This window comes from Stegostoma tigrinum, chromosome X, assembly GCF_030684315.1.
Source record: "Stegostoma tigrinum isolate sSteTig4 chromosome X, sSteTig4.hap1, whole genome shotgun sequence".
Classification (NCBI taxonomy): Eukaryota; Metazoa; Chordata; class Chondrichthyes; order Orectolobiformes; family Stegostomatidae; genus Stegostoma; species Stegostoma tigrinum.
The window spans coordinates 3,321,888-3,342,939 of NC_081404.1; the positions used below are offsets into that span (position 1 = coordinate 3,321,888).

Genomic DNA, 21,052 nt, shown 5'->3' on the forward strand with positions numbered 1-21,052 from the left:
AATCGCACCATGGCAATGGAATTTAAAATGAATTAATAAATCTGGAATTGAAAGCTAGTATCAATCATGGTGACCACAAAACTATTGTCAATTGTGGTAAAAATCCAACTCATTCACAAATGTCCTTTTGGGGAGGCAAATCTGTGTTTATCCAGTCTGATGTTACATGTGACTCCAGACCCACAGCCAATGTGGTTGACTCTTAACCATCATCTGAAATGGCTGAGCAAGCCATTCAGTTCAAGGGGAAGTTAGGGATGAGCAGCAACTGCTGGTGTTGCCATATCCCATGAAAGATTTTATTTCTTATATTAAAAAAACTACTTTACAGAAATAATGGAAACTGCAGATGCTGGAGAATCCGAGATAACAAAGTGTGAAGCTGGCTGAACACAGCAGGCCAAGCAGCATCTCAGGAGCACAAAACCTGACGTTTCGGGCCTAGATCCTTCATCAGAAATGATTATCAGACAAGGTCCAGTTGACAGGCAACTAAAAGCTTGGTGAAATCGGTCGGTTTGAAGGAGTATCTTAAAAGGAGGAAAGAGAGGTGGACAGCAAAGAGATTTACGGATTCCAGAGCTTCAGACTCAGGCAGCTGAAGGCTCAACCGCCAGCAATGGAGCCATTAAAATCGACAACACTCAAGAGGCCAGAATTGAACGAGTGCAGACAACAATGAGGGTTGAGGGGTTGGCAGACATGATATAAATAGGGAGAGGAAAGGCCATGCTGAGTGTAGAAAACAATGCCAAGAAACTTCAAAATGGAAACATTGCCAGTATAAGTGAGCAAGCCACTCATTTGAGCCATTCTACACAGTTTGATAGACATTTATTTTAGTATAGACCCTCTGAAAGTGTTGAACAATGAGAACGTATATTTGATAATACAGAGGAGGAGGTGCAGTGGCAATACAGTGGACTAGAGATCCAGGGGATAATGCTCAGAGGGCACGGGCTCAAATACCACCGTGGCAGCTCATGGAATTTAAATACAATTAAACAATTTGCAATTTAAACTGCCATGACTAATCAGTCTCCAGATGAAGATCCCCCTGCTGTTCTGCTCCAGAGTGAGGAAGAATGAACTTGTTGATTGAAATGAGGTTAATTTTGAAAGGCTCTCAACATTTAAGTTGAGAGGGGAAAGATTTAAAAGGGACCTGAGGGATAATGTTTTCACACAGAGGGTGGTGCGTGTATGGAATGAGCTGCCAGAGGAAGTGGTGGAGGCTGGTACAGTTACAGCATTTAAAAGGCATCTGGATGGGTATATGAATAGGCAGGGTTTAGAGGGATATGGGCCAAATGCTGGCAAATGGGACTAAGTCAGATTTGGGATGTCCCAAAGGGTCTGTTTTCATGCTGTACAACTCGAGGACTCTATTTCCTCCTCTCACATGTTCAGTTCTCTATCACTCTCCCCACCTCTTTCCTTTCCATTTGGTTGGAGGTGACTAGGGAATCGTTTCTTCTGGAATAACAGGTGTGCGATCACCTCAGTCATGAGTCAGTGTGACAGCTTGCCTAGACCCAGTCCGTCTCTTATCGTTGTAAAGAGAACGATGTCACAGAGGTTTTCATATGTGGCTTCTGTCTTAAGCACTTGTCAAAATCTAGTTGTTTAACTAGGCCTCCTCTACATTGGGGAAACCAAGCGGAGGCTTGGGGACCGCTTTGCAGAACACCTCCGCTCGGTTCGCAATAAACAACTGCACCTCCCTGTTGCAAACCATTTCCACTCCCCCTCCCATTCCTCTGATGACATGTCCATCCTGGGCCTCCTGCAGTGCCTCAACGATGCCACCCGAAGATTGAGGAACAGCATCTCATATTCCGCTTGGGAACCCTGCAGTCCTGTGGTATCAATGCGGATTTCACACCCTTCAAAATCTCTCCTCCCGCAACCGCATCCCAAAACCAGCCTCCCGCCTCTGTACCCGCCTCCCTAACCTGTTCTTCCTCCCACCTATCTCCTCCTCCCACCTCAAGCCCCACTCCCATCTCCTACTTACTAGCCTCATCCCTCCCCCTTTACCTGTCTGTCCTCTCTGGACTGAGCTATCTCCTCCCTAACTCCCCACCTACACTCACCTTTACTCGCTCCATCCCCACTTCTTTGACCTGTCTGTCTCTTCTCCACCTATCTTCTCCTCTATCCATCTTCTATCAGCTTCGCCCTCTCTCTCTATTTATTTCAGAAGCCCCTCCCCCATCTCTGAAAGAAGGGTCTAGACCCGAAACGTCAGCTTTCCTGCTCCTCTGATGCTGCCTGGCCTGCTGTGCTTATCCAGCTCTACACCTTGTTACCTCAAATTCTCCAGCATCAGCAGTTCTACTATCTCTGTAAAAATTCCCTTACATCTCAGTTTTAAATGTGAGTCAGAATAAGGGAACAATTCCCCCTTGTTTGAGATTCCCCCACTGGGGGAAGCATCTTAACACCTGCCCTGTTAAGCTGCTTCAGCATCTTGTATGTTTCACGAAGGTCACCCCTCATTCCTTGAAACTCTAAAGGGCTTAAACTCTTAAAAGCTCTATCAGTGAAAAGATATAGTGTGACTTTCAGGATTAGACTTTTGCCTGAAAGGCAATAAACCCAAAATTTTTTATAAAGAATGGTCAATGGTTTAATGGAGAGTGGTGTAAATGGAGGGAGTGGTGATAGAGAGATTTAAAATCAGAACAATGAGAATTTCAAGGAAGGAATGGGTGAGGAAGTGGGAGGAAAACGACAGAAAGAGGAGGGGACAGGTCAAAAAAATGAATTTCAGTTAAAATGGCAGGAGAGGGAGTTTGAACTAAGCCAGTTCAAGCTGAGGGGCAGGCACCCTACTGTGTCTCCTGAAGAGGCCACTGGCTCAGACCTAAGGACAAAAGCCTCTCCATTTGCTCATTGAATTCTGAGGTTTGAGGAGGCTCAGGTAGAAGCCTTCTTTATCTCTTTTGAGTGGGTAGCACAGCTGCTCAAGTAGCCAGTCCCACATTGATCCTTATTACAGCATAATTAACATGTGGGGAAAGCTCATGGGGGTTTACCTCTTCTTGCCTGAGAAAAGTGCCACCGATTGAGGTAGTGAAAATGGACAACTAAAGTGCATACCAGTTTGTGCTGGAGGTGTACCATCCAGCGTTCTGTACACTCAGGAAATAGTTTGACCAGATATAACTGGAGTTTGAAAGGCCTACCCAAACAACTTGCTTTTGACAAGTGCTTAAGACAGAAGTCACATATGAAAACCTCTGTGACATCATTCTCTTTACAACGATAAGAGACGGACTGGGTCTAGGCAAGCTGTCACACTGATTCATGACTGAGGTGATCGCACGCCTGCTATTCCAGAAGAAACGATTCCCTAGTCACCTCCAACCAAATGGAAAGTTGTGCAGGCTAGATCAGTGAGAGTATTTAAAGTGGAGGTAGATATATTTTTGAACTATTGAGGAACAGAGGGCTATTGGGAGCTGGCATGAAAGCAGATTTGAGGGCTGGAGCAAGCTTCAGGAGCTAAATGGTCTACTGCTCTTTATTATTATGTGGAAGTAAGGGCCCCTAATTCTGCAAGGAACATGCTGGGATTGAATATAGACATTTCTATTTTGTAGCAAGGCAAACTCAAGAATCCTTTTTGCGGATTGCTTTTGAAGAAAAGGGTTCAAAGTGACAATTTACCCACTGTTTAGTTTTGGAGAAGTACAAGATTGGTCTCTATTCCAGATTAGTCTTCCTGAAGGAGGACAACTGATGTTCGTCACATATTTGTTGGCTACTATAAATGCTCAGTTCAAGTTTGGGGTTGCAGTCCCAGGCTTGCATGAAATTTTCAAAAGCAGTGCATGCTACTTTTGTGTTTCTCTGTCGCAGCTCTGTCAACATCATGATTACTATATTGAACTTTTGTCCAAAACTTTGGTAGAACACACATATTCACAAGAATTCCATGATTTCCCATTCGATTGAGAGAATTGGGAACTGTGCCATTGCTTGTATCTTTGCAGCCCAGTACTCATCCCTGACCCACAACACATTCTTGATAGATCACCTAGGCTTCAGCGAACTCAACCCTGGTGAAACTGACCACAAGGTCAACTGGCTGTATTTTCCAGAAAAGGGATTTCAATGTTTCCCAGGTGTCACTGTACACTAAGTCATTTAGGGGCAGTAGAAAGTTAGATAAACCTGCCACTATCTTGGTCATCAGCCTTTGAAAGTTGGTGGGGGCATTTTGCAGTCCAAATGGCCAGACTCAACACTGCGATAACCCTTCCAGAGTTAAGAAGGTGGAGAATTCCTTTGGGTGGGCAGTCAAGGGAACCTTCCTGTATCTCTTGAGTAAATCTATTTTGTGGATGTAGGGTGCTCTACTTACCCTATCTACTCAATCTTCCAGCCAGGACATTGGGTAGGAGTTGGCTCTGTTGGTGACACTAACCTAACAGCAAATAATGCAGGTCCTTTTAGAGCCGTCTGGCTTGGGAGTGGGCACAAATGGGGACTTCCAGTTACTGGCGCTAGGCTCCATCCATTGACATTCCAGCATATCATTCATCTCCTCCATGATGATACCAAGTGAAGAACTGGACCAAATCCCTCACCAGTGTTTTGGCAGAAAATGGGGGAACAGCCTCTGGAAAATGGATACCCATGCCCATGTCGGTAAGGATATGCTAGTAGCTCACTTCTGTTTTGAGTGGGGATCCCACACAGTCCACTAACACCTTGCTGAATTGTTCCTCAAAAGCCAGCACAGGAATCCTAGGTTCAGGTCTATTTGCAAGTTGGGGTTTCCCCACAATCCTTGTGGAGCTGTAGCCAGTCGAACATGTGCTGGCTGGGGTTTTGCAAATACCAGCCATCAGAATTTCAGGAGCTTGCTGCAATAGCTGGTGATACTCACATCCCTTGGGTGAAGTACCAAAGTTTCTGATTTGAAGATGATAACCACACAAATCTTGGAAAAGTGTCATAATTCCTTGTAAAATAGCAAGGATCAACTCATTTTCTAAGCACAAATATAGTATCCAGTGAAATATCTGTAACCACTCTGTGACATCCATCATCCCACTATACTTCCCCTGACACCTCTTTCTGCTACTCTCTGCTTTACCCCATAGGAAAACACCTCTGGAGCCTCTCAGCTCTGTTTAAATGCTGTCATTGCCTTTTCTGGATGTCACTTTTAAAAAGTTCTTTCTGCTCTTGCAATTTCAACAACCTATTCACTCCTCTTATGGTATGTTGATGGAATTTTTTTGCATGCCTTCATATCCACATCTCCAAGGCCTCTACTTTTTTTCCCCATAGATTTTACTATCTAGGTTTGAGGCGTACGGGAAAGTGGACAGAACGCAACATCTTATGAGCTTCTCTCCCCTTTTCACTTGTTAACACACCCTTCACAAAATTCTTCAAACTTCTGCATCATGTCTGCCACCTCTGTTGTCATTTGTCCCAAAGAGACAAGCCTAACTATTTGACACTACCCAGTATGATTATTAAGACAAAATATGTAAATCTGTCAGTTAGAAAATTGCTAAAATTTATGTTAATACATGATGTTTATTTTGGAAGGGGGAGGCAAGGCTCGCCAGTGCATCCGAGTGTTTGCACCAGCCCTGGGCACCAAAACAAGGGGGGGACTTTCCCCTCAAGAAAGCAGCCCGTTCTTAACACCTTCAAAAACCGACTAAACCGAACATGAAAGCTGCAGACATAGTAGGAACTGCAGATGCTGGAGAATTTGAGATAACAAGGTGTGGAGCTGGATGGACACAGCAGGACAAGCAGCATCAGAGGAGCAAGAAGGCTGTTTCGGGTCTGGACCCTTCTTCAGAAATGGCCCTTTCTGATGAAGGGTCTAGACCCCAAACGTCAGCTTTCCTGTGCTGCTTGGCCTGCTGTGTCCATCCAGCTCCACACCTTGTTACGAACGCTGCAGATCCTTTCGAACGGAGGACTCCTGCCGAATGACTGTCCCCAACAAATTCGCCAAGCTCGGCTTACTGCCCCGACGGATAATACATACATGTACATCAAAAGTGAGGTTTTGCTGCAAAACGCGAAGGTAAGTTTTTCTTCAAGTATTTTGAATCGCATGTGGGCATTTTTAATCCTGATTTGAATTGATTTTGAAACTAATTGAGTTGAAATTAAAGTTCTCTTCTTTTTTGGTATGTGTGCGCGTTTGTGTTGTTTTTAACCCCTTAACGAGGTTTAAAGCTTTCAATTATTGCACTGCAAACTGTGCTATGAACCAGGGCTGATTTCCGGGGGGACTGTTCCCTTTTTTGATCAAGTCAAGCCAATTATCTCTGTATGAGGAGATCACCCAGATGGTGATGAGTTCTGATTGAAAAGGGTCCAAGCCATTCAAATGACTGCGAGGCGGCGGTCTTTGAAATCCTTGCTTTTTATTGGCTCAGGAGGGGGCCAAAAACTTTTGTCTGTTTTCAGGAAAGAAAACAAATTATATCCCAATGCACAAAGCTTAGAGCCGGGAAGTAGTCAAGGAGAGGTAATTTTCTCTATTTGAAAATCTGCTCAGTTTTCTGGTGAATGGACGCGCTTGTGGGTTGAGAGGGGTCTGCAAGTTCCTTTCACAGGTCAGTTTAACATTATCTTAAATGTGTTCAATGTCAAGTTGAGTTTGCTACCTCTGCTTTTTTTTAATGCGTCCTGCCAACAGATTGTTGTTAATGTTCCCCTCAGCACATTTTTAAAAAAGTTTCAAATCAAGATGTTTTTACTATGTGCCGGATTCTAAGCATCGCCGGTTCACTTCTTCCTTTCCACGTTTTATTGCGGTTCGAATTTTTTTTCATCCAGTTGATTTTTTTCCACCACTTTTTGGATCCTGGGACCAGTCAGGACTTTTGCTGTGAACTTAAATTTGTTATCCTCCTTCGGCCAAAGTGACCAACTTAGTGAAGAAAATTTTAGCGAAAGGAGGAAAGTACGGTGTGCCTGCAGTTTCCAACCACTTGCATTTTAAGCTGCATTTATATAGCGTCTCGCGACCGCGGCGTCCTAAAGTTTAGCCACTTTTTGAAATGTGGGTTTTATAAATCAGTTTATTTTTAGAAAACTTCTTGTTTAAATGTAGCATCCGGATCCGACAGTGAATAACCCCAATCTAATCACTATACTGCTGTGGGAGAAGCTCATGTACAGCTTCATCACTTCGTCTCGTTTTAAGTACTTATCCGTTCTCGAGGGAATTTTGCAAACTCTCGTGTGTTCAAGTGGGAATTCTGGTTTTTTTTTAAACACCTCAATCGCGTGGACAAATTTCGCACTTTAACTCGAATTATGCAGTTGTGTGTGTTTTTAACGCGTTATAACGGGCAATGCCTTTCATCCTTTGTATAAGGATTTATCCTTAGTAAGGAGACGTTCATCATCTTGATTTCAATGAACCGCAACAAGCTGCTTGGTTTTTTTAACATCAGAATGTGGAATGAATTTTATTAGGATATAACTTCCTGCTAGAGAGTAGTTGAGTGCTATTGTAAGTACTAATTGTTGTGAGCTGCTTAACGTTGAAACGAGTAGAACCTGTTGAGCAGCCAAGTCTTTAGGAGAACAAAGGTGTTAAAATACCCAATTTCTTTTTCCAGATTTTGTTTTGTTCTGGATACCTCTCTTCTACATCCTAATGATTTACAGCACAGAATAAGACTATTGTGCTAATGCTGTGTTCTCTGTCGCTCCTAAATTCTGTCCTTCAAGTATGTATCCAATTCTTTTTAAACAAATTTACTTTTTGGATTTGTTTTGAATGTTCTTTCATAACTTGCTGAAAAGAATTACTCCTCCGTTTGTCTCTGGCTGTCTTCTGAAATTATCTTTTAAATTGGTGTCTTTTGTGTGCTGTGTAAACTGGCCTCAGCATTATCCAAACTAGGATCGAGATGTAAAAGGTTGAAACGGTGAACCTCCCCTCACTAGGACAGGGAGGATGAGGGTGATCTAATGAAAGATTGAGTGTTAACAGTGAAAAGTGTTTTTCTTATATATTTTTCCCTCTGTCTGTTTGAGTTGGTAGCTGTGAAGGTGACCCACACAGATCAAAGTAGTGGGCACAGTTTCAAATAATTGTTTGAACGCCAGGGGTTTGAGTGTAAAGCTCAAGTGGCTGAGGCAGGAGTTGAGATTAATTTAAGAGTGTAGCAATCTCTAGTCGAGCAGCTAGGGTTGATGCAAATATAGTGGTCTTCAAGATCACTAATTTCTAATGGTTTTTCTGTTTTTTTTTAAAATTCAGATCTCCAACTTGAAGCTTCAAAATGGTTATTTTGTTTCTCGCTCCTTTTATCCCCTCCTTGAAACCTGTATAGTATAAGTGAAGAGGATTAGGTTAAATTCTCTTCCTCAATAGAGCCTGCTTTCTTCTAGATAAGAAATCCACCACTGTGGGTTTAAAACAAAGCAAATCCAACCTCCTCCAAAATGCCAATAGCTTGCTCCACAGGCAGCTGGCGTGGATTAATGGACTGAATGGCCACCTGTGTTGCAAACTAAATTGGTTATATAATGTCTGTTTATTCCCCTCCCTTTATTTTTAAATAAATATTGATTGTGTAAGCACACAAGTATCTTCCTGCCTCACTGTGGCATTGTATCCTAACCTAATCCTGCTTTTGGGTTGTTTTTAATCAAATCTGAAGTGATATTGGAGTCAGAAGCTTGAAGTACACTGAGTGCCATCAACTTGGGTACAGCTCACACCTATGAATTTGGAATGTGGTGCAGTCCAAAGCTAACATCTGTGGTCAACCTCTAATGCACGGCAAGGGCTATATTCCACTGAAAACCCATTGTGAAGTCTAACCAGGGTGTGAATTAATGGTGACTAAATTAGTGCTTTATTTGAATCAGTGATTTTGGTCAGCTTTTAACTTGCATTTACATACAATCACACTTCCAGGTTTTTTTTGGAAACTTCACTTCAAGACTAGATTTAAATAGTATTGAGTTACCTCTTAAAACCTGTCTGAAAACAGTCTGCACACTTGTAAAGTTGTCATAGGGGCAAAATGGACTTCTGGGACTTTCATTAGACAGGTGATTGGTGGCAATGTAACTAGAGGGTCACCATACCTCCCAAGGACAGAAGTTGAGACCTCGATAATAACCCTCAGCTAGTGCAGGAATTGAACCCATGCTGTTGGCATCACTCGGCATAAGCAAACCAGACCCCTGCTTCCTTGACCTGTCCATCCTCCCTGGACTGACCTATCCCCAACTACACTCCCCTCTTATGGGCTCTACCCCCACCTCTTTGACCTGTCTGTCTCCTCTCCACCTATCTTCTCCTTTTAGCCATCTTCCATATGTCTTTTATTTCAGAATCCCCTTCCCCTTCCCTCTTCCCCCATTTCTGAAGAAGGGTCTAGACCTGAAACGTTAGCCTTCCTGCTCCTAAGATGCTGCTTGGCCTGCTGTGTTCATCCAGCTCTACACCTTGTTACCTCAGCTGTCTAGCTAACTCACCTAGTCAGATACAGACCTCCTGTAATAAAACAAAGGGCATCTGTCCTTATTCATTTAGCTGCTTAATTGTTTTTGGGTTTTTTCCCTGTAATGAGTTGATGTCACTTATTGTAGCTACTCAACTTTATCCCACAATACATTGATCAACTTTAACAAAGACTACCTACAAAATGTAGATTTTTCTGAATATAAAGTGGAGAATGCCTTTGTCTATTTCATACTATCGAAATGATCTAAATTCCCTGGGTGAAGGATTAATTCTGTGATCCTAGTGTTGTTTTGCTAGAAGTGCAATCAATTAAATTTACTCGAATAGATGAGTAATTCAAAGTGGTATTACTTCTATTTGATCTGTTAATCCTTTGTCGGCAGAACATTTTCTTGTGAATTCTGGCTAATTGGAAGCTTTTTGGCATGGTTTACATCTGTTAGCTACCATATTAGCTGAAATTGCCTTCTGAAACACATCTTGTGTAAGGTCTGATATAACACGGTGTAGAGCTGGATGAACACAGCAGGCCAAGCAGCATCAGAGGAGCAGGAAAGTTGATGTTTTGGGTCTAGACCCTTCAGAAACGTGTAACGTCACTTGCTGCAATGAGATTTCAGTGACCATGAATTGTGGAAAAGAAAAAATGAGTAATTAATTAGATTTTTTTTCTTTGAAATTGTCTCATGACCAGATAATTATGTAACAAAGGTCTTGCACCAAGGCTAGTGTTGAATCCCAGAAACAAGGCATGTTGCATTTTTAAGTGTCAAAATTAGTTTTAATATTAAATCATTAAATTCTCATGCAGTTTGCTTGCCACCCATGGAGTTTTTGCCAGTAGTGAATGCTTTAACAAGATGTTGCAATTCACCCCCTTTTTGAGTGCGGAACGATCTTAGGACAATTCTTGCTGTTTCCTAAATTCATGCTCAGTACTTCAATGCTGCTCAACACCTACAGCTTAACTTTAAATGTTGCCAGGATTTTAAAATTTTTAGTTTTTTTTGTCTAACTTTCTCAAAAGGTGCAGATCTTCGGGGAATTAAGTGGCTTGTTCTTCAGAGTTCAGGTATTTAGAAGTGGACAAGATATTTGAACGTAGTGTATAGTGTATGTGGGTCAAATCCTATTAGTGGATATCTACCTACATCTTTTTTAAAACAATATGGGTTGGCAGAATGTATTGTGTGTCAGCACTTCTGACAGATATTTCTTGTCCCTCCCTACTTGGCCTGCTGTGTCCATCCGACTCCACGCTTTATCTCGGATTCTCTAGCATCTGCAGTTCCCGTTACGACTGATCTGTAAACTTGCTGCTCAGTAAAATGCTTGGGATGCACACTGGGAAGTGGTGGTCATGTTCTGGATTACTAGTTTAATGACAGCAGGCTAATGTTCTGGGGATGTGGTTTGAATCTTACCATTATAGATGGTGGCATTGGAATTCATTTCATTTCTTTTGGTGGGGAAACAAAGGTCTGGAATAAAATGCCAGCCTAATGCTGACCATGGTTAATTTACAACAATCAACCCGGTTCACTGACCAATCTGGTAATCTGTTCTACCCTACATGTGAACTCCAGACTCACAGTAATGTGAGAGATAATGGGAACTGCAGATGCTGGAGAATCCAAGATACCAAAGTGCGAAGCCGGATGCACACAGCAGGCCAAGCAGCAGCTCGGACACACACGGACACACCCCAGCCTGTCTCTTCCTCCCACCCATCCCTTTCTGCCACCCCAAGCCGCACCTCCATTTCCTACCTACTAACCTTAACTGACCAACTTGACCTGTCCGTCTTCCTCGGACTGACCTATCCCCTCCCCACCTATACTCTCCTCTCCACCTATCTTCTTTTCTCTCCATCTTTGGTCCGCCTCTTCCCCCCCCCCCCCCCCTATTTATTTCAGAACCCTCTCCCCATTCCCCTCTCTGAAGGGTCTAGGCCCAAAACGTCAGCTTTTGTGCTCCTAAATGCTGCTTGGCCTGCTGTGTTCATCCAGCTCCCCACTTTGTTATCACACAGTACTGTGGCTGCCTCCTAACTGCCTCAGGGCAATAATTGCCAACCTAGCCACAAATGCCCATCTCCCACAGTTGAAAGTTCTTTATTGAAAGAACTAAGGCAGTGAGCTATTGCTGGGGGTGTGATGGGGTTTGCTTTGTAAATATTTGTTTAATTCTCTCTCTGGTTCCATTCTAGTCTAAATATGCTTTGATTTTGGTATTATTTTCATATGTTCATAGCAGAAAACAGCAATGAACTAACCAATTTTTCTGGGGGATGGTTGGGGGGGTGGTGGTGTTGGAGTAGAATCAGATTCCAATCTCACCTGACTTTCTGGTAGCCCAATGGGAACTATTTGCAAAAACAAACTTGAAATGGCATTCCTGATGCCATTTGAGGAGACAAGACTCCAGTAAGTGAGAAAGAGCCAGTTTCCTTCAGGAGATGGTTTGGTGTATGAGCCACAACAATGGCCCTGCATGGGTAAGAGGTATGGTTGATGCAAGGTCAGGTCTTGTAGTATGGTGTGATGATCCTGAACAAGCATGTGGCCCATATGAGAAGCAGCCATTTCAATTACCACCCATGTAGTTAAAAACCTTTGGGGCCCAACCTTGATGGGGTGAAATTGGTCAAGAAAGATTCACCTAGATTGGCTCAATGTTTCTTCAGTTAGAAAATCACTGCCTGATTGAAGTCCTAATTAAATACCCAAAGGTTTTTCAGGAAGGTCTAGAGATTATCAAAGTAGCTAAGGTTACCTTGCATGGTAATCGGGAAACAGTTCCGTAATTCTGCAAGGCCTGACTATTCCATTTAGTCTTGCAGGCAAAAGTAGTGGCAGAAATCAGAAGGCTGGAAAGCCAAGGAACCATCAACCTGGTGTTTGTGGGATGGACAGCACCGATTGTAAAGCCTAGAGGGTTGGTTCGCCTTTGTGGGGATTTTAAACCAATGGCAAACCACTTTTTCCAGCTGAATAAACAACTTCCACCACCAAATCCCCCTCAGGATTCATGTGCAAAGCTGGACATGAGCCATGCATACCTGTAATTGTGGTTAAAGCAGGATTCCTAGATGTGTGCTATAATTCATACTCAAAGGGTTTGTACAAAGGAGTGCCATTTTGGGGTATTGTCAGCATGTGCCCTTTTTTTGTTTTTCAGTGGAAGAAGTTGAGGGCAATTTAAAGACATACTGGAGCTGAGGTCTTTCCTTGGGCTGGTGAACTATCACAGGAAAATTTTCATACATAACCTGGCCTCTGTCCTTGCATCCTTTAAATAAGGATCAGCCTTGGAAATGACTGTGGCCAAGCCATAGTTACCAAGGAAGTGGAGAAACGGCTATCATCCTCAAAGGTGTTGGCATACTAGATCCCAAGTGAGATCTGGTGTTGACTTACTATCCTGATGCCATGCAGGGAGGCATTGTATCAGCTTGTAGGTAGCCTAATGGAGAGAGGAATATCCAAAAGTGTATGCATTCAGGACTTCTGCTAATGCAGACCCAGATGGAGAAGGGAGGTTTGGTGGTCCTGTATCGGAACTTCCTGATTCCAAAACCCATAACCAACATAGATTTTGTAATAGCAGACCACAAACACCACTAAGTCTACTGAGGACTAGGCAGAGCTGCCTATACCCTCAGCCCAAAATCAAAGTTGGCTCTAATTCTAAGTGCATATAATTACAAGTTGGAACATGGTCCAGGAGGTTAAGTAGCAAATGTGGGTGCATTGAGCTGCCTCCCACTGGCAGATCCAGCAGCGGTGCCACTGGTGGTGTAAGAGTCTGTAATGACTCTAAATTTTCTGGTCGCTCTTCCAATTGCAGCTGACAATGGATGCAGAAAGGTCCAGTCCTGACAAAACGGAACTCTACAGGGGCTGGTATCCCGTCACCAAGTCGTGCTTTATTTACAGTGAGGCCTTGATGTCGATCCAGCTTTCTCTGAGCCAGCTCTGAATGAGCAGGATGTCAGACACTCCTGCTTGTATCTGTCAGAACTTGCACTGAGGTCCACCTGGCTGATCCCATTACGATCAATACAAAACTGCTCTTGAAAGAAAGGTTCAGATAGGATTTTTTTTTTTTAAAATGGGAAAGCAATCAGTTGATCATTTGGAAAAGGAAGAGGGCATTTATCAGCCATAATGGACCTGACTTTGATGTTCTGTAAATTTTACCATCAATGTAGATTCCTCAAGTCTTGTAGAATGAAATGTCATGTTGATATTTTCAAATTACTTCCAGATCCTTTTTTAAAAAAAAGCTTAAATATTGCGTAGTCTTAAATCTTAAGAATTATTTTAAGATCCTTACAAGTGAGGAAGGTAATTTAAGCCCACTTCAAACCCACAAGCACATCTAAATGTCAAGCTGCTCTCAGACCACTTGAAGATTTTTGCCACTCCACTTTTTTTGAGAGTCTCTTCCATGTAAGTTACCCTTTTTGTTTGTAAGGAAAAACGCAATGATGTCAATTTAAAAAAAAAAATTGGTCTTTTGAATTTTTAGCCTTGGGCCCGTGAGTCCTACAATCATCATTTAATTCCAGGTGATATTCCAGCTTTGCATCATCTATATCTGTTCACTTGCAATAACTTGCACTTGCACTTTATTCAGGCTGAGGTTCAGTTCCATTTGCAAACTGCTCAAGCGAGTTCATTGTCATGGGCAAACCTAGACAGTAACTATTGGTAGCCTACTAGATTAGTTTCTGGGATGACCGCATAGAATGGACCTATAATCTCCTGAAGTTTAGATGAATGAGAGGTGATATAATTGACTTGTATGTAAAATTGGAAGGGCTTGAGGGAGTATATGGTGAGAGATTTGAGGGTCCTTTTGTCTCTGGTTAAGGAGTTGATTGTTTAGGATTGAGGAGAAATTTGTTATTTTTTTAAAACTTGCTTATGAATCTTTTTGGAATCCTCTACCTGAGGCCTGTGGGTGCTCAGTTATTGACTATCTTTGTTTTATGTTCTCCTCGTGTCTCTGTGGGTTTCCTCCATAGTCCAAAGATGTGCAGGTCAGGTAGATTTTCTGTGGGGAAATGAGTTAGAGGGATAGGCTGGGTCTGGGTGGGATGCTCTTCGGAGGGACAGTGTGGACTCTGGGATGAATGGCCTGCTTCCACACTGAGATTCTATGATCTTCAAGACAGATCAAAGAGAATCACTGGGAATAGTGTGGGGAAAGTGGAGCTAAGGTTGAAAATCCATCTATGATCTTTCTGAATGACAAAGTGAGCTCAAGGGGTGCTTCTATTGCTTTTAATATCTCTGTTTCTTCTCGACTATTTTGGCAGACCTGGCATCTGTTCACTTGCAGCGATGTGGCAGTGGCCACGCAAAAAAAAAGCATGACCTTTTCACCCCCTTGCTCCTCAAACCTTTCTCTGCCTGTCAAAATATTTCAAGACTTTTTTTTTTCCAATAAGATGATGAAAGCAGAAAGTTCTAAAGACTTGTAACCCTCAAATTAGCCTTTTACGGTTTAAATGAGCAGCAACACTTTTTTTTCCTATTTTGGAACAGTAACTCCTAGTTTTAGACATCACACCCCACCCCTGTCAGGACTGCCTCAGAATCTCATTTCAATCTCATTGTGCCTTGCGCTTCTAAACTCCACTGTATATGGACCAAGCCTGTCTAATCCTTCCTTGTGAAATAACCTGACTGTTCCAGATATAACTTTGGTAAATGTTCTCTGCTTCCAACACATTTTGCAGTCTTCCTTTTATTTAATAGAGACTAATACTGTACACTGCCTCTTGTTCATGAGGAACAGACGCACAGACCTCCTGTGGATAACACATGCACTTAGCGTTCCAACAGACACCCCTCTCTACTGTGAGACACATTTTGATCTGTTGGGACCTGTCAACTATATTATGGACCAGACCAAACACCGTCAAAATATGTTTGGAAGATAGTCTAGACCCTAATCCTTTGTTATTTTTAAAGGTAAGTGTAAGGAGTTGCATTCCAGATGCAACATGATTGGTCAAACTATTTGATGTGAAGCAAAATGTACTTTTAACTGTAGTGTAAAAATACAGACAAATGAAATAATTGTCTTAACTACAGTTATCAACACTTAACAAACTAATAGTTATTAACGGCATGGCGGCTGTGGTTAGCATTGCTGCCTTATGGCCCTCAGGTACCCGGGCTCGATTCCAGCTTCGGGTGACTGTGTCTGCATGGGTTTCCTCTGGGTGCTCCGGTTTCCTCCCACAGTCCAAAGATGTGCAGGTTAGGGTGGATTGGCCATGCTAAACTGCCCGTAGTGTCCAGGGAAGTGTAGATTAGGTGGGTTATAGGGGGATGGATCTGGGTGGGATGCTCTGAGGTTTGGTGTGGACTTGTTGGACCAAAGGGGCTGTTTCCACACTGTAGGGATTCCTATGATTCATGATTCACCTGTTCCAATATATAGTAACATCCTGTACACACACCCTTGGCAAAAGGCAAATTCAGTAAAATATGTTCTCACAGGCAATCCTCCAGTCCAGGAGGTAAAACAAAAACCAAAAATGCAGTGAGAAGCAGAGAGTGATGTAGTGCCGTTTCCAAACCCAGCTTCAAGACCCCAACAACTGCTACTGAAAAACTAAAACTCCTAGTTCTGTGGGAGCCAGAACCCATCCATTCAGGCTGCTTGTTCGTTTGTAGGATTTGGGTGTTACTGGCGAGGCCAGTATTTAATGCTTATCCCTAATTGTCCAGAGAGTAGTTGAGAGTCACCCACACTGCTGTGGGTCTGGAGTCACATGTAGGCCAGACCAGGTAATGGCAGTTTCCTTCCGCAAAGGGCACTTACAGTGAACCGGATGGGATTTTTTTTGACAATTCATGGTCATCATTAGACTCTGAATTCAATAAGATTCTTCTGGAATTAAATTCCACCACCTGCCATGGCAGAATTTGTACCTGGGTCCCTGAGGCATTGCCTGGCTTAACCATCTGGTGATAATACCACTCAGTCGTCGCCTACCCTATTGTTCCAACTCTTTTTATTTTGAAAGTGGAAAAACCTCAAGCTGTTTATGGTATGTCAACAGACAGCTCAGTACCTCTGTCTTGAGACTTCTCCAAAGAACAAAACCCAGGACAAAATACACCTCTTAATGTCAAAGTGTCTTTCCTAATTGTGGTGATAATCAAGTCAGGGGTTGACTGTGCAAGTATGTGGATTTGTGGGTAGCAAGTTGTCCTATGACAGGACTCCAAATGTGGCCTTACATATGCCCTGCACAACTAAAGCATAACCATCCACTTTTTAAAAATATGAAATGAACAAGAATGGAGTATCTTCCCCCCCCCCCCCCCCCCCCCCCCGCTACCCTGTGTTAAATTCCATGCTGAATACTGAACTGTAGATGTCTTGGTTTCTGTAGCTCAATCACATCAAGCAATTTATGTTGCATACTGTACCATTGAGCTGATAGTGATAAACATCTGCTAGTAGCTCCCTGCTGCTTTTGAAGAATAGGCAATAAGTCCTAGCAGTGTTCACAACTCATGAACAATCTTCACTTTTTTTTCTTTGACAATGCACCAATACCTGCAAAAGAAAAAATGAGCAGAAAATGTGTGGCTGTGACTTGTGCTGACCTCCATATTTGAACACTCTTCTGTTCTCGTTGAATGATATGCCAATACAGTGGTGAAACTTGCACCAAGTCAGTCTAAATGTGACAAATGCTAATGTCTCACTTATCCCTTGCATCAGTAGTTAGGAAGTTGCAACTTGATCAAATTGTACACTTTTTTGTGACAAACTGTACAAGGTGCTGGTGCAACTTGTGCAAAAAACACAAAGCTAGTGCTCAGGGACAGCAGGGAATCGGGAAGGCTCATGGAATGTCGGCCCTTATTTCAAGGGGGTTGGAGTTTGAGTAGGGAAGTCTCACTGTGACTGTACAAGGTGCTGGGGAGACCACATCTGGGGCACTGAGCATTTGGTCCCCTTATTTAAGGGAAGATATCATTTCATTGGAGGCCGTTCAGAGAAGGTTCATGAGGATGGTTTGGAAGGAATTGTCTCATGAGCAAAGGTTAAGCAGGTTGGGACTCTCTGCACTGGAAAATAAGAAAATGAGGAGGTGATCTCATCAAAACATTGGATTCTTAAGGGGCTTGACAAGGTAAAAGCTGAGAGGATGTTTCCCCTCACAGGAAAGTCTCAGACCAGAGGGCACAGTCTCTGAATAAAGGGGTTATAATTTAAGACTGAGATGAGGTTTGTGTGTTTTTGGAACTCTCTGCCATTGAACTGTGGGGACAGAGTCCTCTGTGTATATATTTTTAAGGCTGACAGATTCTTGATCAGTTGGGGAATCAAGGGTTACGGGAAAAAGGCAGGAAAGTGGGCATGAGGAATCTGAGAACAAGGTGTAGAGCTGGATGAATGCAGCAGGCCAAGCAGCATCAGAGGAGCAGGAAGGCTGATGTTTCAGGTCTATACCCTTCTTCAGAAAGGGTCATTTCTGAAGAAGGGTCTAGACTGAAGCATCAGCCTTCCTGCTCCTCTGATGCTGCTTGGCCTGCTGCATTCATCCAGCTCTACACCTTGTTATCTCTGATTCTCCGGCATCTGCAGTTCCTGCTATCTCTGAGGAATGTCAGATCAGCCCTGTTCCTGTTCCTATTTCTTGTGGTTTCCCTGATCTGCTAACAGAAGCTTTGGTCCCACCGACTGTTCTGTTTTAGTGATAACTGAGTTTTTTTTCTGCCTAAGTATCTTTGTCAAAAATATTCAGTTGCTGTTCACAAATGTTCAGTTTGTTACTCTCTTTTGATCAACACTTGCTATCGTAAATTGCTGAACACTTCCCGTTCTGTGTTTTAACTGTTGCAGTGTAGTGGCAGTTTCTGGAGGTCCCCATTCAACTTCTCCACAATCAGTTAATGGAAATAAAGTTATCTCTCTCATGTAGAGAATACAGTTAGTTATTATTGGTGTGGGGTTTTTATGAATTCCAAACTCTTTACTTTTTTTCTCTCTCTCTCTCATCCCCCTTCCCTGCCTACCTTTTGCAGGAACACCCATCCTTTTCCTTCTTCAGCATCAGTAACGCATTTGTCCATGTTGGCTGCCACCTGTGGAAGAATCAAAACAACCTCTGCAGAAATCCCTCCGTTTCAATATGATCCTTCTATGGAACCCGCTCCTGGAATGTTCCAGTTTTGGAACAATGAAGCATTTGGAGGCTCCCACACAATGCCATTCAGTCCTCCAAAGGCTCAGTATTCCTGTGGAACTGCACCATCAGCTTTGGGTTCACATGAACTCCCTCTGACCCCTCCAGCAGAATCGGTCTACACGTTTGAGCTGTCTTCTGTGAAGATTTTGACAACTTCGGTTCCTGCGAGTTGTGCCTATTCTTACCCCGACACAGCCAATGGAATTGCTCCAAACCTCTCCAGCTTCATTTCCAGTTCTTCCACTTTGCAGTCCAGACATGTATCTCTGAATCATGCTGATGAAATCCCTTGGTGGAGCATGCAACAACCTGATCCTCTCCATCTTCACCATCTCCAGTTTGGAAGACCCTTGATCCCAGGCCATCAAGCTCAGTTGCCAACCACACTCCAGAGCTCTTCCAAGAGCCTTCTAACCTGTTCCAGGCGTTGTAGGCGATGTAGATGCCCCAACTGCCAGTCTCCCAACAACAGTGGGGAAAAGGGGAAGAAGAAACAGCATGTCTGCCACATTCCGGGCTGCGGGAAAGTCTATGGGAAGACTTCCCACCTGAAGGCTCACCTGCGATGGCACGCTGGGGAACGCCCCTTTGTTTGCAACTGGCTCCTTTGTGGGAAAAGTTTCACCAGGTCTGATGAGCTGCAGCGACATCTGCGGACACACACTGGGGAAAAGCGCTTCTGCTGTCAAGAATGTGGCAAAAGGTTCATGAGGAGTGACCACCTGTCCAAACACACCAAAACCCACCAAAACAGACAGCTAAAGCACACCAGCACGACTCTGGAGAGCATCAAGAAGGAATAAGGAAAAGCAGCTTCCCTGATTTTTGGTTCTGGAACAACCCCATTAACGGGCTGCTGAGCCATGCAGGGCAGGTAGTTCTGAAGTTGGATCTCTGCTCTGAGTTCACTGATCTCAGCCAGGGTGATAATAAGGGATATTGTATGTAGCTTGGTGTCCCTGGGCTAGGGAAGGGGGGAAATCGGCTAAGATTCCTGCTCGGAACCACTGAATGTTGAACTTTTGCTGTGAAACTACACATGAATGTTGGACAGGGGACAGGTTGTGCCCATGAAACCCTAGGTTGGCCACCTATTTGCAAGAAAAGATGGGGGTGGTGTGGGGGAACAGAGTTAAGATAAACTGGGGTGGGGGGGAGGGGAAGAATATTTTGTGGAAACAGGATGAATGATGAGGAAATTCAAGTATTTCAGACTGAAGGGGAAATCTGGTTGATAACTTGTAACATACCTTGAGGTTGATTAGTGTATTTCTAAGCCATTTTGATGGATTAAAAACACCATGAAGTGATGTCATGACTTGCAGAATAATTGAAAAAGGATCTATTATTGACGACAGATCTATTTTGCGTGTTGAAAATCCCAAATCATGGGCAAACCCTTTTTCTGGCAGAACTCCTACGTTGTGCAAATTCAAAGTGACAACTTTTGATCATCTATGTTGTCTCTCTTAAAAGGGGAGACAATCTCTGACATATTTACAGCCATAGGCAGTGTTCCTGGAAATTGAGCATTTTTTTCTTTTTCAGAGACAATTAGCTTATGTACAAGCGTGCACACTATTTCCTAAGACCAAAGTGATTCATGTTAGAAATTGACTTGATTCCACACTTGTTTGAATCATCCAAGGCCTTTTAATAAATAAGGAATGTGCCAAATATGGTATGTAAATAAAAAGTACAAATCACTTTTCTGAAACTGCATTTTTTTAGAAAAAGAAATGTTTACCTTTATTGCGTGAAAAATATCTTTAAATTCCTTGACGCTACCATGGTGCAGTGTCTTTGATTTTGTAGAGTTATCCAAATCGGGAACATCTGATTTGATCCCTACAATGTGTTTTGATTTAGCTGGGTTTCTTTTTTGGTGGGGGTGGGGGGGGAGGAATTGTCCCATATTTATTGGAAGTGCTGACCTTGTTGGCTCAAGCACCACTTAATGAAATCAGTCAGGGTTCCCACTCCTCACCACAGGTGCTGCCCTCCTCCAACTGGGCAATCAATTATTTTTACTCTCTTTCCACCACCACCACCCCCCCCCCCCCCCCCACCCCCACCGCTGTTTTTGGCATGTGGGTATCTGTTGGCAAAGCTGGCATTTGTCAGTCCCTTGAATTGAATCACCCTTGAACTGAGTGGCTTGACTGGCCAATTCAGAGGGCAGTTAAAAGACAATACCCCCAGCAATGTGGTTGACATGTGTAGCCCTGACCAGAGAAGGACCGCACTTTCCTTCCCTAAGGACATTGGTGAAACAGAAGTTAGCTTTCAATTTCAGACCAGTTGCTGGGGTGCTACTTGGAGCCAAGTCCATAGAGCAT

At 43.2% G+C, this 21,052-nt stretch overlaps 1 protein-coding gene across 1 annotated transcript; it reads left to right on the forward strand.

Annotated features, from left to right (window-relative positions):
* Nucleotides 1-4,615: 4,615 nt before the first annotated feature.
* Nucleotides 4,616-19,809, forward strand: LOC125448346 (transcription factor Sp5-like). Its single transcript, XM_048523615.2, has 3 exons — nt 4,616-4,659; nt 5,942-6,067; nt 18,550-19,809. The coding sequence occupies exons 1-3, from the start codon at nt 4,616-4,618 to the stop codon at nt 19,514-19,516; spliced, it is 1,137 nt and encodes a 378-aa protein (XP_048379572.2). The 3' UTR covers nt 19,517-19,809.
* The last annotated feature ends 1,243 nt before the right edge of the window (nt 19,810-21,052 follow it).

Bases quoted from the DNA above. Each gene is read 5' to 3' on its own strand.
- LOC125448346 (XM_048523615.2), top strand. From the start codon at position 4,616: ATGGGGGAACAGCCTCTGGAAAATGGATACCCATGCCCATGTCG. The intron at 4,660-5,941 runs GTAAGGATATGC...CGAACGCTGCAG, and splicing joins GGATACCCATGCCCATGTCG to ATCCTTTCGAACGGAGGACT. The intron at 6,068-18,549 runs GTAAGTTTTTCT...TACCTTTTGCAG, and splicing joins TTTTGCTGCAAAACGCGAAG to GAACACCCATCCTTTTCCTT.